Source organism: Electrona antarctica (genome assembly GCF_951216825.1).
Source record: "Electrona antarctica genome assembly, contig: scaffold_84, whole genome shotgun sequence".
Taxonomy (NCBI): domain Eukaryota; kingdom Metazoa; phylum Chordata; class Actinopteri; order Myctophiformes; family Myctophidae; genus Electrona; species Electrona antarctica.
The window spans coordinates 574,622-595,917 of NW_027637919.1; the positions used below are offsets into that span (position 1 = coordinate 574,622).

The 21,296-nt window shown below is 43.2% G+C and overlaps 1 protein-coding gene and 2 long non-coding RNA genes across 3 annotated transcripts; 1 reads left to right on the plus strand and 2 right to left on the minus strand.

Moving 5' to 3' along the window:
* Positions 1-5,139: 5,139 nt before the first annotated feature.
* LOC306918563 (cytidine monophosphate-N-acetylneuraminic acid hydroxylase-like) lies at positions 5,140-7,038 on the plus strand. The gene has a single exon (XM_079531459.1). It carries the CDS (start codon positions 5,165-5,167, stop codon positions 6,944-6,946), a length of 1,782 nt encoding a protein of 593 aa, XP_079387585.1. The 5' UTR covers positions 5,140-5,164; the 3' UTR covers positions 6,947-7,038.
* A 5,655-nt stretch (positions 7,039-12,693) lies between these two features.
* On the minus strand, positions 12,694-13,850 carry LOC306918569. The gene is made up of 4 exons (XR_013789354.1): positions 13,715-13,850; positions 13,539-13,621; positions 12,978-13,023; positions 12,694-12,867 (listed from the first exon to the last, which is right to left on the minus strand). It is a non-coding gene; the product is annotated as an uncharacterized lncRNA (long non-coding RNA).
* Positions 13,851-14,820: 970 nt separating this feature from the next.
* LOC306918568 lies at positions 14,821-18,374 on the minus strand. Its single transcript, XR_013789353.1, has 5 exons — positions 17,363-18,374; positions 17,109-17,223; positions 16,865-16,953; positions 15,704-15,839; positions 14,821-14,950 (listed from the first exon to the last, which is right to left on the minus strand). It is a non-coding gene; the product is annotated as an uncharacterized lncRNA (long non-coding RNA).
* Between the last annotated feature and the right edge of the window lie 2,922 nt (positions 18,375-21,296).

The window sequence follows — 21,296 nt, forward strand, 5'->3', positions numbered from 1 at the left end:
TATGTGGCACTGGTGGTGGTGGGCTGCAGGCTGGGTTAGCCTATACCTATCTCCGCGATGCGTTCCCACTTGCGCTGGCACGGCACATTTGGCATTCGAGCGACGCGTCGGTGATGGAAATTTTAGTAATAGGAATATGGATCTTAATGGGGTCTTGTTAGACTGTTTCAATGTATTATATTTGAGTAATGCTTCCTCAATTTTGATAGGAAGTGACAGAGTGAAACTCTGGAAATGTAATAGAGTAAAAGTACTCAAGTCAGAAGGACTGTAAAACCTGATTAAACAAGTGCATATTCACTTTATCTTTAATGTTATAATGTTAAACTGTAATTCTGTATTAATACCTTTAAAGTCATTAATATAGAATTGGGGTTCCAACATAAAACCCAGTCAGGGGCATTTAGAATGCAATTTAGATTGTTAATGTTATAAGTTTTAGCATTAACAGGAATACTTTGGATATAGTCAATGTGAGGTAAATGGTGATAATTTAGTAGGATAATCATTAAAAGTAGTTTTAGCCACTTTAAAGATCAAGTATTCAGTATGAATTTAGTATAAAACATAAAAGTGATATACAGTTATAAATTTACACATTACAATTCCTGTAAGATCCTATTACCCAGGGGGGCAAACCACCCCTTTTTTGATTATATTGGGTCATAGATATTTCTGGTGGACAACCTTTGATGTTATGGCAAATGCAGGTATCCAAAATCTGACAAGAAATGTAATATCTCTTTTCTTTTTCATGTTTGCAGCCATTTTGACAATATGCAAGCTCAAGCATATATGTCCCTTCTGTGCCATGAATCTTAGCCAATCGATTAATATTGCTTGTGTTTGCCAAAACAGTCAACAATCATGGTAGAAATCATGGTAAAGCACTATTTCGGGTAGCCACCATCTTGTAAATATGCACAATAAGGGTCCAGACACACCCAATAATAAAAATAGGTATTCCATTGAGTCTCTCATGGTCAGAAACCATGAAATAGACACCAAGTTTGCATTTCTAGCTCATCTGGTTCAGAAGTTAGAGCCAAAACCTATTTTCTTGGTACTAATATTGTGGCGGCCATATTGGATTTCATGGAAACTTGCAATACAAAAAATGTTCGTATTCATATCATTGATCAACCTGAGAAGTTTCTTGGAAATATCTCTCAGTTTAAAATTTTGCCCTATTCACCCCTCATTATAACTAATATTGGGGCAGCCATATTGGATTTCATGGAAACTTGCAATACAAAAAATGTTCGTATTCATATCATTGATCAACCTGAGAAGTGGCGTGGAAATATCTCTGTTTAAAATTTTGCCCTATTCACCCCCCATTATAACTAATAGGGGCTAATATTGTGGCGGCCATATTGGATTTCATGGAAACTTGCAATACAAAAAATGTTCGTATTCATATCATTGATCAACCTGAGAAGTTTCGTGGAAATATCTCTCAGTTTAAAATTTTCCCCTATTCACCCCCCATTATAACTAATATTGGGGCGGCCATATTGGATTTCATGGAAACTTGCAATACAAAACATTTTCGTATTCATATCATTGATCAACCTGAGAAGTTTCGTGGAAATATCTCAGTTTAACATTTTCCCCTATTCACCCCCCATTATAACTAATATTGGGGCGGCCATATTGGATTTCATGGAAACTTGCAATACAAAAAATGTTCGTATTCATATCATTGATCAACCTGAGACGTGTCGTGGAAATATCTCTCAGTTTAAAATGTTGCCCTATTCACCCCCCATTATAACTAATAGGGGCTAATATTGTGGCGGCCATATTGGATTTCATGGAAACTTGCAATACAAAAAATGTTCGTATTCATATCATTGATCAACCTGAGAAGTTTCGTGGAAATATCTCTCAGTTTAAATTTTTGCCCTATTCACCCCCCATTATAACCAAGGGGCCAGTGAGGCTATTCAACGTTGAAGCTCTGGGCCCTAGTGGTAGGAGGAGGGACTACAGGCGGACCCGTGTATTCATGACCGGGAAACCCCGTGCAGCTGGGCTTTAACATGTAGGACCATCACTCCCTACGTCACCCCGGACCTCAAATTTGAGGTCCGGAGGAGGTACTTCCGGCAGTCTTCCGGGTGCTTCAAAACGCCACTGAGCAACTTCCACTGACAAAAATAGCTGGGGGGGCGGAGCTTCGCGCCAGTTCAGTCTCTATCCTTTTATATACTCTATGATTATAACTAATAGGGGCTAATATTGGAGCGGCCATATTGGATTTCATGGAAACTTGCAATACAAAACATGTTCGTATTCATATCATTGATCAACCTGAGAAGTGTCGTGGAAATATCTCTCAGTTTAAAACTTTGCCCTATTCACCCCCCATTATAACTAATAGGGGCTAATATTGGGGAGGCCATATTGGATTTAATGGAAACTTGCAATACAAATAATGTTCGTTTTCATATCATTGATCAACCTGAGAAGTTTCGTGGAAATATCTCTCAGTTTAAAATTTCCCCTATTCACCCCCCATTATAACTAATATTGGGGCGGCCATATTGGATTTCATGGAAACTTGCAATACAAAAAATGTTCGTATTCATATCATTGATCAACCTGAGAAGTGTCGTGGAAATATCTCTCAGTTTAAAATTTTGCCCTATTCACCCCCCATTATAACTAATAGGGGCTAATATTGTGGTGGCCATATTGGATTTCATGGAAACTTGCAATACAAAAAATGTTCGTATTCATATCATTGATCAACCTGAGAAGTTTCGTGGAAATATCTCTCAGTTTAAATTTTCCCCCTATTCACCCCCCATTATAACTAATATTGGGGCGGCCATATTGGATTTCATGGAAACTTGCAATACAAAAAATTTTCGTATTCATATCATTGATCAACCTGAGAAGTTTCGTGGAAATATCTCTCAGTTTAAAATGTTCCCCTATTCACCCCCCATTATAACTAATATTGGGGCGGCCATATTGGATTTCATGGAAACTTGCAATACAAAAAATGTTCGTATTCATATCATTGATCAACCTGAGAAGTTTCGTGGAAATATCTCTCAGTTTAAATTTTTGCCCTATTCACCCCCCATTATAACTAATAGGGGCTAATATTGGGGCGGCCATATTGGATTTCATGGAAACTTGCAATACAAAAAATGTTCGTTTTCATATCATTGATCAACCTGAGAAGTGTCGTGGAAATATCTCTCAGTTTAAAAAATTGCCCTATTCACCCCCCATTATAACTAATAGGGGCTAATATTGGGGCGGCCATATTGGACTTTTGCCCAAAAATGTACCGGGTTGTCCATATAGGGGTCATAGATATTATTTCTGGTGGAAAACTTTGTATGTTATGAACAAACCTAAGCAAAAGGTTCTGTGACCATCCTCTGGCAACCATATTTTGATGATTGATTTTACCTCTGTGGTTACATCAGATAAGAAATACCGGGCGATGACGACGAGTCGGAAGGATTATGGAACTAGAAAAAGTGCCCTTCTGGGCACAGGTCTCCACCAGGAGGATAGGAGTGTGAGTGTGATGTTTGGCAAAATGTTTAGGAGCAATATAAACGTGTGTGTGTGTGTGTGTGTGTGTGTGTGTGTGTGTGTGTGTGTGTGTGTGTGTGTGTGTGTGTGTGTGTGTGTGTGTGTGTGTGTGACGTGGCTTGGCCTGTTTTAGCGCCACCATGAGGCTGATTTGAAAACTGTCAAGTGGCATTTCTTCCAAAGCCTAGTGGGAATACGCATGCACAGTTGCACCACAATCGGACGCTGCGTTGAGTAGTTGTGGCGATTTGTACAAAACGGGTACAAAGCGGGCTACTCCTGAAAAGTTTAGAAGCCAATCGTAGCCAATGAGGGTGGATTATGAGAAATCAAACAAACCCGTCTTGATCACATGATTATGGAGAGCATGTGTACCGATTTGCGTGAAATTTGGATAAAATCTGAAGGAGTAATATTAGAAAATGTGTTTTACATGTCGGCCTCCTGGTGGAGCTATAAAGAGCAGATGTGAACAATTCCAGGAAAAGGATTTCCTTGGCTTCTAGGGAGTTGGCATACAAAGTTATCCACAGATCTGTGCAGTTAGAGGTAAAAACACTTTTCGGCCAGTTATAGCGCCACCATGAGGTTGAGTTGAAAATGTTCATGTGGCATTTCTTCCTCGGCCTAGTGGGAATGTGCGTGCACAATTTCACGGAAATCACACAATGTGTTCATGATTTGCAGCATTTTGTTTGAAACTGAGCACTCCTGCGAATTTTGGAAGCCAATCTTAGCCAATCAGGATGGAGTCTGAGAAATCTGAAAGACCCGTTTTGTTGAATGGCTCTAGAGAGACTGTGTACCAATTTGCGTGATGTTTGGACAAAATCTGTAGGTGTACTGTCCAAAAACTTGTTTTGCACAAAGCGGCCTCCTGGTGGCGCTATAACAGGCCGTTCTGGAAATTTTGGGGCAGAGGTTCATCGTTGGCATCCAGGGAGTGTGTGTGCCAAATTTGGCATCGACCGGGTTAACGGTGCCGGAGATTAGCTGGTCACAGACGGACGGACACACGGACACACGGACGGAGTGCAAAACATACTCTCTCCCCATGCCTTCGGCCTGGTGGAGACAACAACAGATCGAAAACTAAAAAGAAAGGAAAATAATAAGAAACAATAAAAAATTGGAAAAAATAATAACAAATTGTTCAAGTCTTCTGGATACGGTATAGATTTCAACGTGAAAACTGGGGAGGCTGTAACGAAGACTCTCACTTCCATTCATATTAGCCGAACTGGGAGAGTGTTCGTTGGATATACAGTCTCCATATATGGGGATATCCCACTAGGACGCTGGGGCTATAGGATATGTGCAATATGACAATCCCTATATTTGGGCCCGAGCCGACCTAGTGCTGATATCAGATAGATGTGGTAGAACTATATATGGATAGATCTAACTGGCTTAGTCATCGTGACAAGCCTGGTTGGAGAATATCTGAATATATAAAGGGTCGGCTTCAGGGAGAAGGCAGAAGTCGAAGCATCCTGGTTTGAGTTCTAACCGGGCACCACTGCGGCGGATTCTAACCTAAGTAATCAGCAATATAGAGCTTTGAGCTATTTTATATCAGTACTCCTCAATCGAGTGCCTGAATATGTGTTCCCAGGAAGCAAAGACACTGCTGACTCTCGATTCAGAGGCCGTTCGCTCGCTCAAAGATGGAATCAATTTCAAGAAAGGCCAAGAAGATGAATGCTACATCATATACAAGAAGGAGGACAAAGTCCTGAAGGCGTGCAAAAACCAGTGCAAACACCAAGGTGGGTTATTCATACAAGACATAGAGGAATGCATTGTGAAATGCACAAAACACACCTGGAAGCTGGATGTGTCGACCATGCAATACGTCAATCCTCCAGACAGTTTTGTACAAGACGAGCTTGAAATAGAAATGTTGAATGACGGAGGGCTTCAGCTGTTGGAGCTGAGTCCCCCAGACCCCTGGCTGGTGGACCCTCGTGTTGCTGTGGAACTGCAGCAGGGGGAAGTGACCATCACCTACCTGACCCATGCATGCATGGAGTTGCAGCTCGGAAAGAAGAGAATCGTATTCGATCCTTGGCTCAAGGGTCCTGCCTTTGCCAGGGGCTGGTGGCTTCTCCATGAGCCGCCTGCAGACTCCTTTGACAGACTGTGTAGGGCAGACGTCATCTATGTCAGTCACATGCATTCGGACCACCTCAGTTACCCCACACTGAAGGCCCTGTCAGAGAGGAGGCCAGACGCGCCGATTTATGTGGGTGACACATCAAGACCGGTCTTTTGGTACTTGGAGCAAAGCCAAGTTAACCTGACAAACATCAACGTGGTTCCTTTTGGAATCTGGAAAAATGTCGACGAGCACTTGAGGTTCATGATCCTAATGGACGGCGTCCATCCGGAAATGGACACTTGCGTCATTGTCGACTATAAAGGTCACATGATCGTGAACACGGTGGACTGCACCAGGCCGAACGGGGGGAGGCTGCCACACAACGTGGATTTGATGATGGGCGACTTTGCCGGGGGCGCCTCCGGTTTCCCCATGACCTTTCATGGCGGGAAATACACTGAGGAGTGGAAGGCAGAGTTCATCAGAAACGAGCGGAAGAAGCTCCTGAATTACAAGTGTGGTCTGGTGAAATCCTTACAGCCTAAGATCTACTGCCCAATAGCTGGCTACTTTGTGGAGGCGCATCCGTCAGACAGCTACATTAAGGACACAAATGTCAAAAATACTGCGGGAGAGCTCAATGGTCGTATCAATAAGACTTCACCCAACATCAGGACGTGGACACCCAGGCCAGGTGCAGCGTTGGATCTGGCCCTCGCATTGAAAGACCCAGACCAGAGACTCGGTGGGTCCATCACCAATCCACCTGACGGCACGAAAATCCTCAAGGACAGTTGGGATTTTGACTCGTGTCTGGATGAGCTGAACAGCGCCACCAGCTGTGAGATCTTCAGACATACCAGTTGGATCCAGTTCTATTACAAGTGGGCAGGTTTCAAAGACTACAACCTAGTTGCACGGGTGATCGAGACATACGACGACTTTAAGCCCGTGCTCGGCGGCTATGACTACATGGTGGACTTCCTCGATCTCTCCTTCCCTACCGAGAGGCCCGACAGGAACCACGCCTATGTGGAGATCCAAAACCGGATGGGAGTCATGAGACACGTGGTGCTGAACGGCCTCCTGTGGGACGACCTGTACATCGGCTTCCAGAACCGCATCAGCAGAACGCCAGACGTCTACCACCACAGGTTCTGGAACCACTTCCAGACCCAGCTTCCTGTCACCAGGCCAGACTGGAAACAGTTCCTCCTGCAGACGCCTGGACCTGAAACCCCAGCACCAAGTGAAAAGGGGGAGAGCTACTGTGTGATGGCGTAATCTTACATAATGTGGTCGGTGTCGGGTGCAAACCTTATATGTCTGCTGTCGGGCAGAAACCAGCTGTTAATCCCAAAATATTAACTTTTGAGGAAAAAAAGTGTGTTTTTAGAACAACACAATCAAAGTTGGTATGGTGACTTTATACATTGTCAGATAAGCCTACTGTGTCCGCGTACGCACGTAGTTACGTAGAGATTGTGTGTATTTATTGTACGATTTGTCGAGACTCGGGAGTCGGGACACACAGCTTGAAGCCGGGACAATCCCTGCGAACGGACGCCACAGGGCCCGAACGTTAGAACGTTACTTCTGACAGCCAATATGAGGTGTGGTACTAGACAGCCAATAGGAGGTGTGGTACTAGACAGATCAGCCAATAGGAGGTGTGGTTGCGAACGCAGTGAGCATTTACTATGAGACCCAGCAGATCACGTCTGTGTGTGTGTGTGTGTGTGTGTGTCTGTGTGTGTGTGTGTGTGTCACGCTGTAACACCACCCTTAAAAAACTTTAAAAAAAACTTAACTTAAAAAAAAAACTTAAAAAGGAAAAATGCACACACAAAAAACTTAACTTAAAAAAAAACTTAACTTAAAAAAAAACTTAACTTAAAAAAAAAACGTAAAAAGGAAAAACGCACACACAAAAAACTTAACTTAAAAAACTTAACTTAAAAAAAAAACTTAAAAAGGAAAAACGCACAGACACAAAAACTTCACTTAAAAAAAAAACTTAAAAAGGAAAAACGCACACACAAAAAACTTAACTTAAAAAAAAACTTAACTTAAAAAAAAACTTAAACAAAAAACGTTTAAAAAAAAAACCTAAAAAAGAAACACGCACGCACGCACACATACACACACTAAAAAAAATAATTTATTCTAATTGTTGTTATTGCAATTTACGAGCTGCGTTCGCTTCCCGCGTTTGCGCGTCTTACTTGTACTAGACAGCCAATAAGAGGTGTGGTACTAGACAGATCAGCCAATAGGAGGTGTGGTACTAGACAGATCAGCCAATAGGAGGTGTGGTACTAGACAGATCAGCCAATAGGAGGTGTGGTACTAGACAGAGTAGCCAATAGGAGGTGTGGTACTAGACAGATCAGCCAATAGGAGGTGTGGTACTAGACAGATCAGCCAATAGGAGGTGTGGTACTAGACTGATCAGCCAATAGGAGGTGTGGTACTAGACAGCCAATAGGAGGTGTGGTACTAGACAGACCAGCCAATAGGAGGTGTGGTACTAGACAGATCAGCCAATAGGAGGTGTGGTACTAGACAGCCAATAGGAGGTGTGGTACTAGACAGCCAATAGGAGGTGTGGTACTAGACAGATCAGCCAATAGGAGGTGTGGTACTAGACAGATCAGCCAATAGGAGACAGATCAGCCTATGGGAGTGGCAGCAGTTGGTTACTTGTTACCAGAAGCTGTCCATTAACACATTGATTGCTACAGAATCTAGCCAGGCCTATTCTTATGTTGCTAACGTTTAACATTGCACGGAAGGCCTTGTTCGGGGGCCCACAGCAAAATGTTCTCTTATAGCGAGAATCACACGCATATATCAAAAGAAAGCTGAACTTGTCCACTTCATTTTTACCATTTTACCATCTTCCATTCTGGAGATATTGACCTTTTTGCAACACCTGCTTTTGCCTGGAAGTGGTTATCTTGAACAGCGAGCAGAGTTATGGATGGTTTAAAGTCAGAGACATTGACAGGCAGATATAAAAATGAACACAATAAATATCCTATACATCCTATACACCGAATGAAAGCCCTGAATGTGTACTTTTACGAGGAAAACAGTACACATTGATCCCATCTACAGTTTGACAGTAATTGGTTATTGAATGCAGCTTGTGCCCACCAGATAACTTCAGAGAAGACATGGACCTGAACTCAAAATTCTACTGAAGTGAGCGGTGCAACTCTACTTCTCTACTTATTCACTACAGCTCGCTATATACGGACTGAGACAGAAAGTCATGTAAACCTTTTATTTACAGTTTGGTCTGTAAACTGCTACTGTAATAATAAAAATCACACCCCTGTGAAGTGAGCGGTGCAACTCTGTTCTCTACTTATTCACTACAGCTCGCTATATACGGACTGAGGCAGAAAGTCATGTAAACCTTTTATTTACAGTTTGGTCAGTTTGGTTCTACTGTAATAATAAAATCACACCCGTGTGAACTGAGTGGTGTAAGGTCTGTCTGACGTAATGAAATCATGTCTGACGTAATGAAATCACACCCGGATGTGATTTCACAACTGGCTTTTTTTGTGCAGAAAAAATGAGCATGGTTGCTACGGTCATCCAGTTCACCCGGGTGTGATTTAATTACGTCAGAAATTATTTTGAACATAGCAACCATGCTCATTTTTTTCTGCACACAAAAGCCAGTTGTAGGAGTGGTTTACACCACTCAAAAAGCACACCCCTGTGAAGTGAGTGGTGCAACTCTGTCCCATTCTGGGACAGAGTTGCTCTGTCCCAGAATGGGACTGAGTTTACATCTCACTCTTCCCCAGCTGGCGGGTAGATAAAGAATTGTTTTGTTTCCCGATTGTCTGCCTCTCTGGTGAACAACATGTTATTCGGCCTTGGTACAGTCCCGTAGCAGACAAATTGTCTCCTACTAACGTTTACTAGTTGTCAGTAACTTGGGCTGTGAACTACATTTACTTAAAGAACTACGATTCCCTTCGGTCACACTTCCGGGATTTTACCGGAAGTATAATTTGCCACGTATCCCAAGTAGGCCTCCCGGCAATAGGTGCCGCTATTATTCACTTTTGGTTAACCTCTGAACTCAAATACATTACTTCCCCATGTCAAAAGGATGTTATGACTTATGTAGTATAAAATATGGTCACTGATGATGTGTCAGTGAGAGATCTTTTTAACGCTGTACGGACCTGCCATTTCTCTCCCGATGTAATTGGTGAATATCAAATGGAAAATCCTTATAGCTCTGGTGTGTGGACTTCTTCCTTCGTGTCTGTGTCAAAGGCTGAGCTCACACCTTTAATGCAATTCTCGTGCTCGTTGGATGCATGTTGTGTTGTGTCATGGCCGCCCAATGTATTTCCAATGGGAGTCACGTGCTTTGACACAACATTGTGTTGTATGAGGGGGAGGGGGGGCAGTCGAAACACAGCCGAAAGCCATACAACAGCTTGTAGGCGCAACATCCACACAACGTCCACACAACACAGAGGGTGGGGTTAACCACCAACCAATAGGAGAGAAGGGCTGTTTTGTATCCCAATGGGCGGAGTTTAGTTGTAGTCTCCTGAGCCCCGCAGAAAAGTCCGACTGGAGAGTGACAGAGTGTCACCCGTGCGCAACTTGGAGACCTCAAATAAGCCATCTCAGTCCGTGATTTCTAGCACTTTTGTTCAACAATGTAACTGTTTTAATTAATTCTCATCTATCTATTATAGTTATTTCAGTTTTGAATACTTTCTGTTTTCCATTTTATATTGCTGTATTTAATGTATATTGTTTTGATTGATTGATTGTGCTTGAAATGTACTGTAATTCTGCAAACTGTTAATCAATATTTCTATCAAACTCAATACAAAGGCTGTTAACTGTGAGTGGACGACCCAATTAAGCATTACACTTGTTGATTTTGTGTTTTGTATTTCGGCTACATTGAAAATGAGGGCCTGCCCCTAAATTGTACTCCACGCTTAAATGAAGGTTCTGATGATGATGATGATGATGAAATGACGCACGGCTGTCTCCAGTCATTTCTACAATCAGTACCAGATTTAAAGGCACTGATTCTGTGTGTTGGCTTGTTCAGTTCAAGGATGACGTCTTTCGAAGAGAGTTTGATTCATTTAGCAAGCCAGTGCCCCATTCTGTATGTAAAAAGCCATCAGTTTTATTATGACAGTGTAAAACACGACGCCACATATCGCCGTATTGGTCACCACCTAGGTGTGGATGGTAAGCAAAATATATGATAAATGGAGCCTAACGTTACACGTATATGGGTAACAGAATATAGGTGGGCACCAAGCAAGAGTGGGCACCTCTGCTATTTGTTGTTGTTCCAAAATAGAAGTGATAAGGATACATGTAGGATGATAATGATGTACAATTTAGGCTATGTCCAAGTCATGTACCCTTTACATTACTTAAGGTCATTTTCCTAATATAGATGTATTCTTAGAGAAAATAGCCTATATATTGTTCAAGGTGCCAACTCTGCTTGTATTCCTGTTGATACAGAGTAAACGTAGTGAATATACTGCTAGGAATCAAGGAACGGTACTATATAGACAGAGCCTACTTGATTTTATCATGTAAAAAAGATGCTTGTTTAGGATCAGGCATTGCCTGAGCCAACAATTTGAATAGGACAGAATACAAACCATGTTGATTGAGTGATTCATTCTTTAACGTTTTGATAGGTCAGTGTGTAGTGTACATATCTATCAAAAGGACCCAATGAAGCTCATTTCCTGTGTGTCCATTTGTTATACTTCATGTCAAATGTTGGTGTCGTCCATCCATACATAGGACAAACGTGCAAAAAGCGGTGGGAGGCCCTCCGGGCTGGGTTTATGAGGGCACGAAAAATTCTCAGGGAGAAAAAAAGTGGCAGTGAAGGGAGGGACACCCACAAATGGGCCTTCTATGACATCATGTTGTTTCTGGAGCCCCACGTCAAAGAGAGAGTCCAACTACCCATTCCCAAATGGTAAGAGAATTATTACTCGTGACTGTTTCCAAAGGTGGCAGACACCAGGCCAAAGTTCTACAATAACTCTTTCAACCTTAATAGAAAACAGTCAGCAGCACAGCAGCCAGGAGCACTTACCGGTACCTGCAAGTACTGAAAGTGCAGGTAATAATGCATATCACTCATGACTGTTACCAAATTCAACACCAACCCTTAAAGCATTGTACACAAGAAAATATGTTTGGAACCTTTCTCAGATGAAAGTCAGAATCAGCAGGAAGCCCCAGCAGGTCCCAGCCATCACACTGTCAGTGGTAAAATGAAACACTTAACACATATTTTGAACTGTTTTCTTTTAGTAATTCACATTTTTATTTGGAAATAGGACAGATACATGCGTGACACATTACAGTGTTTTGCTTTTCTATTCAGTCCATATGCTTGCATCATTCCGTATGAATATTATTTGGCCTTATATAATATATATTTTGGAATCTGCTACTTGAATTAAGGTGTCTTCATTGAGTGACATTAAAATGATTAGCTAAGTAAGCTCAAACCCACCATCCAATACTTTGTTTTCAACAGTGTTGCACAAAAAAAGTACATATTTTATTATAAGAAATATATGCAATATAAATATAATAAAGATATACAGATAGATCATGTTTTGGGTGGGTAGATCGTGTTGAGCTGGTCATTTTGAAGTGTGGTAACCCCTGCAGACATTCACCCTGTGGATGTGATTTAAGACAGTTCTATCAAAACCAGTAGCATCCCCTCATCTCCAACATCCTGAGCCTACCACCATGGTGTTTCTTTTCTGAGCTGGAGAATTTAAAGTTTGTTTCCTGTCAAAGGAGTCTCCCATTGATGTTTATCCAATTTGTCCCATACCTTTCGTTAACATGCATGTATTGTGCACTTGAAATTCCTAATCCTAATCCTAATCCTACAGCATGATACTGATTGAGTTCCACGCATCTGTACACTTTTAATAGCCCTGATTTTACTTTATCAATGTCGACATTTCCGGAAATGTGTTTTTTTTAATGGGTACACCATGCTTTTGTAACTTAGAAACTCTTAACCACCCATTTCTTTCCCATTTGCTAATAGTTCAAAGACAGCTGCCATTAGGGCCATATCAGGTGCCTGGCCCGGTGTCTTCTGCTGAAAGACGTGTGCAGCTCCACCGGTCCAGATACCAGCCCTACAGTGACAGTGGTAAGAGAATTAATTATGCATATTAGTAATAGGAAGACTATATACAATTTCAACATCAAGCCATAACGCTGTACAAAATAACATGTTGACTCTTACTTAATAGATGACACTCTTTCACATGGCTCCAGGCAGGACCATTTCGCTGTTGAAAGGGGTAAGATTAAGATATGCATATTAATCAGAACTACCGTTTACAAGAACAAATACAAAAAATGTTTGAACCTTCATAGAAGGAAGCAGCTCCTCAGACGCTCTACATGGTAACACATGAAACCTTACTTTAGACTAATCGGCAACATACAATTTCAGAGCCCACTCATCATCACCACCAAGCTGCCTTTGACCTGGAGGATGAACAGGTCATTGACTTTGGGTGCCTGAATCTACCAGGTAACATATTGTGATGACATATCCAAACTAAATTACACTTTGCTAGAGTTTTTGGTTGTGTAGTAACATAGCCATGACAGAACTCCAAACATTTGAGAGTTAAAGTTCCTCTGTTGCTAGAGAACCAAGAATCATCTCCCCATTTACAGAAAGAGGTCTCAAATGCAAACTTTTCACACAAGCAACATTGCAAAAACGATTCCACCAATGTATCCAAAATGTAGTTGTGCTTTAGTGTTTACAAATCCAATAGAAAGGTCTACTGACATGTTTGCAACATTACCCAATAGAAGACGAGCCCAGTGAGTCCATGCTGTCAGCGCCAGCCAGGGAGCGTGCTCCACAGCCTGCTGAACGTGGTAAGATGTACAGACAAGTCATTGACATTTACAAATCAAACAATAACAATTCAAGGTCTACGTCATATTATGATAAAATCTTACTTCATAGCGGCCAGTCAGACCAGCCCAGCTGCCAGAGGCAGCATATCTGCGAGAGGGAGAGGGAGAGGGAGAGGGAAAGGGAAAGGGAAAGGGAAAGGGAAAGGGGGGTTGTCCAGTGTGGTCGAGCAGAGGCATGGTCTGCCATCAGCTACTGGGAATGGTAAGATATTTAGACAACTCATTATCATTTAAAAAAAACAAGCTCTATATGACAGATTAAATCTTACTTCATAGTGGCGCTAGGTGCCACCGTGCCACCGTGGCTTCTGGACTTGAGCCTGCCGTGCCCAGCTGCAGAAAGTGGTAAGACATTCAGACAAGTCATTAGTTCAAATCGGATACAAGAACATTGCAAGGTCGATATTTGCATAACCATATTTCACACAGACAGTCACACTAGCACCAGCTCCGTGAGAGGAAGAGTGCGAATGAGAGGGCGAACACGACCATCATGCACTGAATCGAGGCCGCCGCCACCACTCAGTGTGGCTGGTCAGACGGTTGTGCTGCCATCAGCTACTGGGAATGGTAAGATATTTAGACAACTCATTATCATTAAAAATAAATAAATCAAGCTCTATATGACAGATTAAATCTTACTTCATAGTGGCGCTAGGTGCCACCGTGCCGATCCCGGCGTGGCTTCTGGACTTGGACCTGCCAGTCGCACCACCACCTGGATCCAGAACCACCGTTCTTCGGATGCCGTGCCCAGCTGCAGAAAGTGGTAAGACATTCAGACAAGTCATTAGTTCAAATCGGATACAAGAACATTGCAAGGTCGATATTTGCATAACCATATTTCACACAGACAGTCACACTAGCACCAGCTCCGTGAGAGGAAGAGGGGGAGTGCCAATGAGAGGGCGAACACCACCATCATGCACTGAACCGAGGCCGCCGCCACCACTCAGTGTGGCTGTTCAGACATCGCATGATGAAAGTGGTAAGACATTCAGACAAGTCATTAACATGTGCAAAGCCAAGACAAAAACAACTCAAAGTATGACTTTAACATTGTGTTATTATAGCCAGATTTGATGTGATGGTTCTGTAATCCAATACAAAACCATTTCAGCTCAATGTAATAAATGGTTGAACCTTTGTTGAATAGGATCCAGTCAGCAGCAGCAGACCTCTGGGTCTGAGCCAGGTGCAGGGAGTGGGCCAGTAGAGAACAGAGAGCCCAACGTGTTTGAAAGCAGCGTTCTGCAGGAGCTCAGGGAGGGACGGGACCTGCAACCTTCCACACACCACTTCGTCAATTTTTTGCGCTATGAACTGGAGAAACTCTCGCCTCGCACGCAGAGCAAAGTGCGATTGGCCTTTCTCAAGACCCTTATGGAGGCGCAACTCGGCGACCAAAACACCACCAACTCCTCACCACCCTAATGGGTCGCCCAGCTCCGAAGGAGGATTTATGTTTGTAATTAGTTTTTATGTTAATTTATGTTCTTCGCAGATACCGTCGAGGGACCTTTGACGCCACAGTGTGGCCAACGGACTCGTCATAAATAAAAGAGGCTGCGCACCTCAATCGTGAAACTTCTCCACTGTCTCCGTCTCCCACTTCAGTCTGTCACAATATATATTCAAATATTTGCACCAAATTTACATGAATTTTCAAAAGAGAGCAGATTTTTCCCCATTAATTCTTTCATTTATTCATGTATTCATTCCTAAATTCTGATTATGAATTAAATATAATTGATGTGCTGTTATTTGAGCTTGAGATATTGAAGTTAAATCACGTATGTGTTGCATTTCTTCATTTTAATGGGTTACACAGCAGACAACTGTAAATAGAGCATTTCCTTTAGCCATTGCTGATTCATTTGTCATAAATGACTTTGCATTAACGATTATGAAATGTTTTTTAAATGGCCATCTCCTATTTGATAATGTTGTTGGGTCACATGACAGTGAGCATTGTCCAAGTACTTCACTATGGGAGACCATTTGGACCAAGTGTTACAATATCGTAATTACCAAGTGACTCAGGGATAGCCGTCTTGGAATTGGAAGGTTCCACGTTCCATTCCTCTTGCTGGCTGTCGTGTCAACTGTCTCTGCTGAACGTGCTCACTACGTGACAGCAGCGGTGAGGGACTCAGTTACGAGGAAGCTTTTGGAAATGGAGTGATAGGAATTACCTAAGAGAGTTACCCAATCAACATTAAAGGAATTACCTGTGTAAGAGAGTTATCCAATCAACGTTAACAAGCGTGGTTTATAATTACATTTCATGGATTAAATACATGGATTAAAGCCAAAATAAAATGCCAGTGAAAAAGTGTAGAATGGAGCCCCCCACATACTAGTGTTCTTTCCTAAACAATTAACAATATTCACAATGATGGTGTGTGTGTGTCAAGAATGGACATTTCAGGGTTCATCAGGACCTGTTGAAGCCCTTGTTGGGAAAAAGAGTGTCACATCACCGATGAACAAGTGTAAAACAGTATGTGAATTTGGTCGTTTTGATTGTTTCCAGAAAAGAGAAACCAGAGAGAAAAGGGGGCAAGGGAAGGGAAATAAAAAAATAAAAAAAGACAATGCATCTGTGTATTTGCACATAGCATATATAAAGGTAGTCTTTAGATTTTTTAGATTTTCTGAATACATTTAACAGGGCTTTTTAACTTCTCTTGTATATGACAGACAGATACATGTGGATTCCAAATCCATGTGATCACTATGGCCCTGTGCCTATACAACATACACCAACATGTTGAGCAGGCAGGAAGTCCTGAGAACCAAATTATTCAGTTATACACAACCAATATAAATGTTTTGTCCATGTTATTGGGCAGTTTACTGCTCATGTATGACTTATTTTAGTCACACAGTGTAGGGGAGGCATGACAGGAAGTCATGACAAATGGGAATTGAGATCAGACCGGTGAACCAATATTTGGTCCATGCACACGCTCCCTCTAGACCAGAAAGCACGCTGGCTAGGCCAGGCTTCAGTAACTGTAGTTAGGCTAACAATAAGGAAGTGGAGGAAATGACACCAGCGCAGCAGGCCTGTGTACCAATAGTTACATCCATCTACTGTGACAAGGCTAGTAGGAGTGGGAAACCAGGTTGATATTGTTAATTTGAAAGGAGTGCACATATCAGAAGTAAAGTATCACTGCATCTCACCGAGGCATGGCCAGCTGTGTGGCCACCAGGCTGTGGAGAAAGCCGTCTGGTACTGGGAGAATCACGGGTCCAGGTCAGGCCCGGATGGCCTACACACATGTTCACACATTCCTTTATATAATCACAGGAATATAATATAGCTACAATAGCATATCTGCGGTGGCTGAGGAGGTGTATCCAACCACAGCACTATATCCAATCTTTCAGTAACAGAGCTACACAGACAGAGACATCGTTTTCTGACCTTTGCTCTAGAGATGAGGTGGTCTGGACCCTCTTTGAGCAGCTTGGCCTGCAACTTCTCCGCTTGGCACAGCACTTCCTGCATGGCCAGGTACTCCTCCACTGACGCCAACATTCTGCAGAGATAGGTGGACATTAAGCAAATACAGCAGATGTACAAGCTCAGTGTGAGCAATGTTTGCACTGAGCAATGACAGTGGGGAAACTTAGAATACAGATGCTCACATGGTGCTACTGCTTTAACAGGGACCTTACCTGGGATGATAGTTTCTTCTGTCGCTGCACTAGCGATTCCTTCTGTTGGTCAGGGTGATTGTGGAACAGTGTGTACTCAACTGTAGCTTCTACATGTGTTCATTGCTCATGGTGACACTGCTCAATGTCAGCAGTGACTGAGGTCACCATCACTTTCTTTATGTTCAATGCATTTGAGAACAATAGCAAGTAAGACCATATATTTCCATTGGCCACTCATACGGTTCACTGCAGTTCACCAGCCATTGTGAGGGGTGGTCAGGAGATACAGTATAGTCAGTGTGAGGGGTGGTCAGGAGATATAGTATAGTCAGTGTGAGGGGTGGTCAGGAGATATAGTATAGTCAGTGTGAGGGGTGGTCAGGAGATATAGTATAGTCAGTGTGAGGGGTGGTCAGGAGATATAGTCAGTGTGAAGGGGGGTCAGGAGATGTCCATGAACTCTGTTCACTGCAGTCAGTGTGAGGGCTGGTCAGGAGATCTCTATATGAACTCTGTTCACTGCAGCTTCAACAGTCAGTGTGAGGGCTGGTCAGGAGATGTCTATATGAACTCTGTGTTTAAAGGCTTGAAGGCCATCGTCTGGGATGGAGTCAACTACATGCTCTGGTAGGCTGTTACACACCCGGACAGCAGTGTGGAGAAAAGTCTTCTTTTGTGGTGCACTGTCGGGTGAAATGAGGGATATCATGTGTAGATTCCTTTTCTGCGTTTACGTTACATGGGGAGACGGGTGCACAGACAGCCATCACACAGTCCTTAACAGATGGGTATCCGGATCCAGTCGCATAGAGTCCAAGAATAGAAGGGGCTCAATGCTGCTGCAGCCTTCAGATCCTCATTCCCAGCTGTTGTGATGCTCCTGGAAAGTCAGCATGTGTCTGGTCCTCCGTAGAGGTGTTCGTTGGATCGCACTTTGTCTGGAACCTCCCCCTTGAGCTTTCCGCCATGGGTGACCCTACCAGGAGCAAAGCTCCAGGCGGCATAGCTCTCAGGTTCATTGGAACTCACAAGCTTCTCCACCACATCAAGGTGACGACCCAAGGAGAAGACAAATTAAATGGAGAAGAAAATGGTACCTCCCCCTTGACCTTACCGCCATGGGTGACCCTGGACGGCATCGCTCTCAGGTTCTTCGGAACTCACAATCTTCTCCTAACAAAAAAGGAAAAAAATAAAAAGAAGAAGAAAATGGAACCTCCCCCTTGACCTTACCGCCATGGGTGACCCTGGACGGCATCGCTCTCAGGTTCTTCGGAACACACAATCTTCTCCTGACAAAATAATAATAATAAATTAAATAAATAAAGTCACACAGAAAAGGAAAAAAAAAAAGAAAAGACACAGGGGATTACACACGGTCATACTGCCACGGCACAGCACCGGCTGGTGAGTTGAAATACTCCGTGAAAGTGTTTTGCACAGCTTGACCATCCAAGTGCCTCCTTACTGCTCCCCCTGCAGCATGTGGAGGCTCCACTGGAGGCATGTGGGCTGCGGTCTGCTGGCCCCATTTGATAAAGTTGTGGAGGACGGTGGTGGCCTTCACAACCTTGCCAGCGTGGTCAGGGGTGAGCTCCATGACTCCGTGGTACACCCTGAACTTCGCCACCAGCACACCAAAGGCACTCTCCACAACATGCCGTGCACGGGACAGGCGGTAGTTGTACATGCGGTGGGAGTCCGTGCGGAGAGACTGACGTGTGTATGGGCGAAGCAGGTTCCGGCGCAGAGGGAAAGCCAAATCCGCCACAAACGCGTACGGAAGTGGCCCCAGGTGCTCAGCATTTTGGAGTGGGGCATCATCGGGAAGGTCCAGTGTACCCCCCGTCAGAGCCAGACCAAAATGAGACACTGAAAGGACGCCACCGTCACTGCCACCCCCATACGCACCTACGTCCACCACACGGAACAGGCCAAGAGCATCCACCACAGCCAGCAGGACAATTGAAAAGTGGCCTTTGTAATTGTGGAAGAGCGATCCTGACCTGCTGGGTGCCTTGATAGCAATGTGTTTGCCATCTATGGCACCCACACAGTGAGGAAAGTGCCACTTCTCACAAAATACATTGGATATAGCTTTCCAATCATCCTTCTTTGGCACAGGCATGAAGTCCTCAACCATGGTGTCCCAGATGGCAGCTGCCACAGTGGGCACAATGCCAACCACAGTGGAGTGGCCAACCCGGAAGCTTTTGGAGATGGAGTGGTAGTCTTTCCCAGTGGCAAGATATCTGAAAAAAATAGGACAATAATGGCAATGTTAACACACAAGCTGAACTGACAAGTGTGGTTGATAATAGTACTAAGTAGCTCTGCTTTATTATTTGTGTAATCATAATGGCACTTTAATAGTGGCCCTGGAGAAGAATGACATGGCTGAATGATGAATTAATTTGTTTTTTTCCCATGCCCCGTATCATCAACATTAAACCTTTTATTTTAGATATATTTCGGTTTATGCACAATGCATCTGTAATATATGATAGTTTAAAAAAAAAAAAGTATTACAGAAGCAAATGGGCTTGTCCACGACAGTCAAATGTTTGGATTAGGATCTGTATGCGAATACAACTGCTTTTTAAAGTGGTGGTTCTCAAGGGAGAAGTGCATTTACTTTCAAACTGCGTTAATATAGGCTATATTAACACATTTTATAATGATGCTATATATTACCGTATATAGCATCAGAATCACCTGAACCCCTTTAACCCTATATCGGCTATTCAAACAGAGGCGATCTACAACTAAGCTCACAAAGCATTGCTTTGTGACAAGGCTTGTAGATTTTTGTAACATTTAAACAACACAAATCTTGAAGTTCCAAACACATCTTTACACATGGGGATCCTCGGCACAAATTCATATTAATGTGTGATCCATGACATGAACAAGTTTGATAACCGCTGCTTTACATTAACAATAATTATATAAAAAGCCAGTTAAACAGCCGAGCTACACCAGGCTTTTCAAAGCGTGCGTAATGTTGCGCGCGTACAGCGCGTTTGGAAAGATCCAATTGATATCAGTGATAGCAGCTGCACCAGGGTGACCAGGCGCACGGATACGCGAGCCCCGCACACTTTAAAATAGCCCTAACTTTAAAATAGGACTGGGTCTAAAAATGCGTGTGTGCGTATAAATTAGGAAGGAAGGGTTTAAGTTAGGAAGTAAGGAAGGGTTTGGTGCTCTCTCCAACATGCATGATCTCCACATCAATAGTCTATGTACTAATCACATATTACAGAATCTGATCTTTCATCCTCTCATCCATTTACATTCCTGTTGCTATTGTTATTTCCAGTTTACAGTAACACATTTAAATCAACCTGGCATTCCTTGCTGCACATCTTAGCTGAATGGTGAGTTTGCTATCTAGCGATTAATTAGCTCCGCATTAGAGCTATGGATCAGAGCTAGCGATTAATTTACTAGGTGGGTAAGCAACGTAAAGGACATAACATAGTTACTGTAGTTACCGTAAACAGATGGCAAGACGTTCGGCCGGAGGAATAGCCTCCCTGTAGAACGTGTCTTGCTTCTGTATCTCTGGGGTCACTCTTGCCAGCAGGAAATCAAACTGGAGGATAGACATCCTGAATTCCTGGTGGAACCGACTTTCATTCCTCCGTAGCTCCCAATAAAGGTGGTGACCGTCCCCAAGCTGTTTCCGAACTTGGAATATGGGATCTACCCATACCCTCCTCCTGGGCTGTAGCACAATCTCCCCGGCGGCTCTCTCCTCCTCCGCCACGCGAACTCTCTCCTGCTCCTCCTCCCTCATTCTCCTCAATCTCCTGGCCACAAGCACTCTCTCCCGCTTCTCCCTCTCCCTCTTTCTCCTCGCCACCAACAACGCCAGGACAAGAGCCCTCTTTCTCCAGCTCAATACCATGTTGTGTCACCACGTACGCACCAACAAAAAATGGCTACC

Excerpts from the sequence above, each read along its gene's own strand:
- LOC306918563 (XM_079531459.1), top strand. The coding sequence starts at position 5,165 with ATGTGTTCCCAGGAAGCAAAGACACTGCTGACTCTCGATTCAGAGGCC.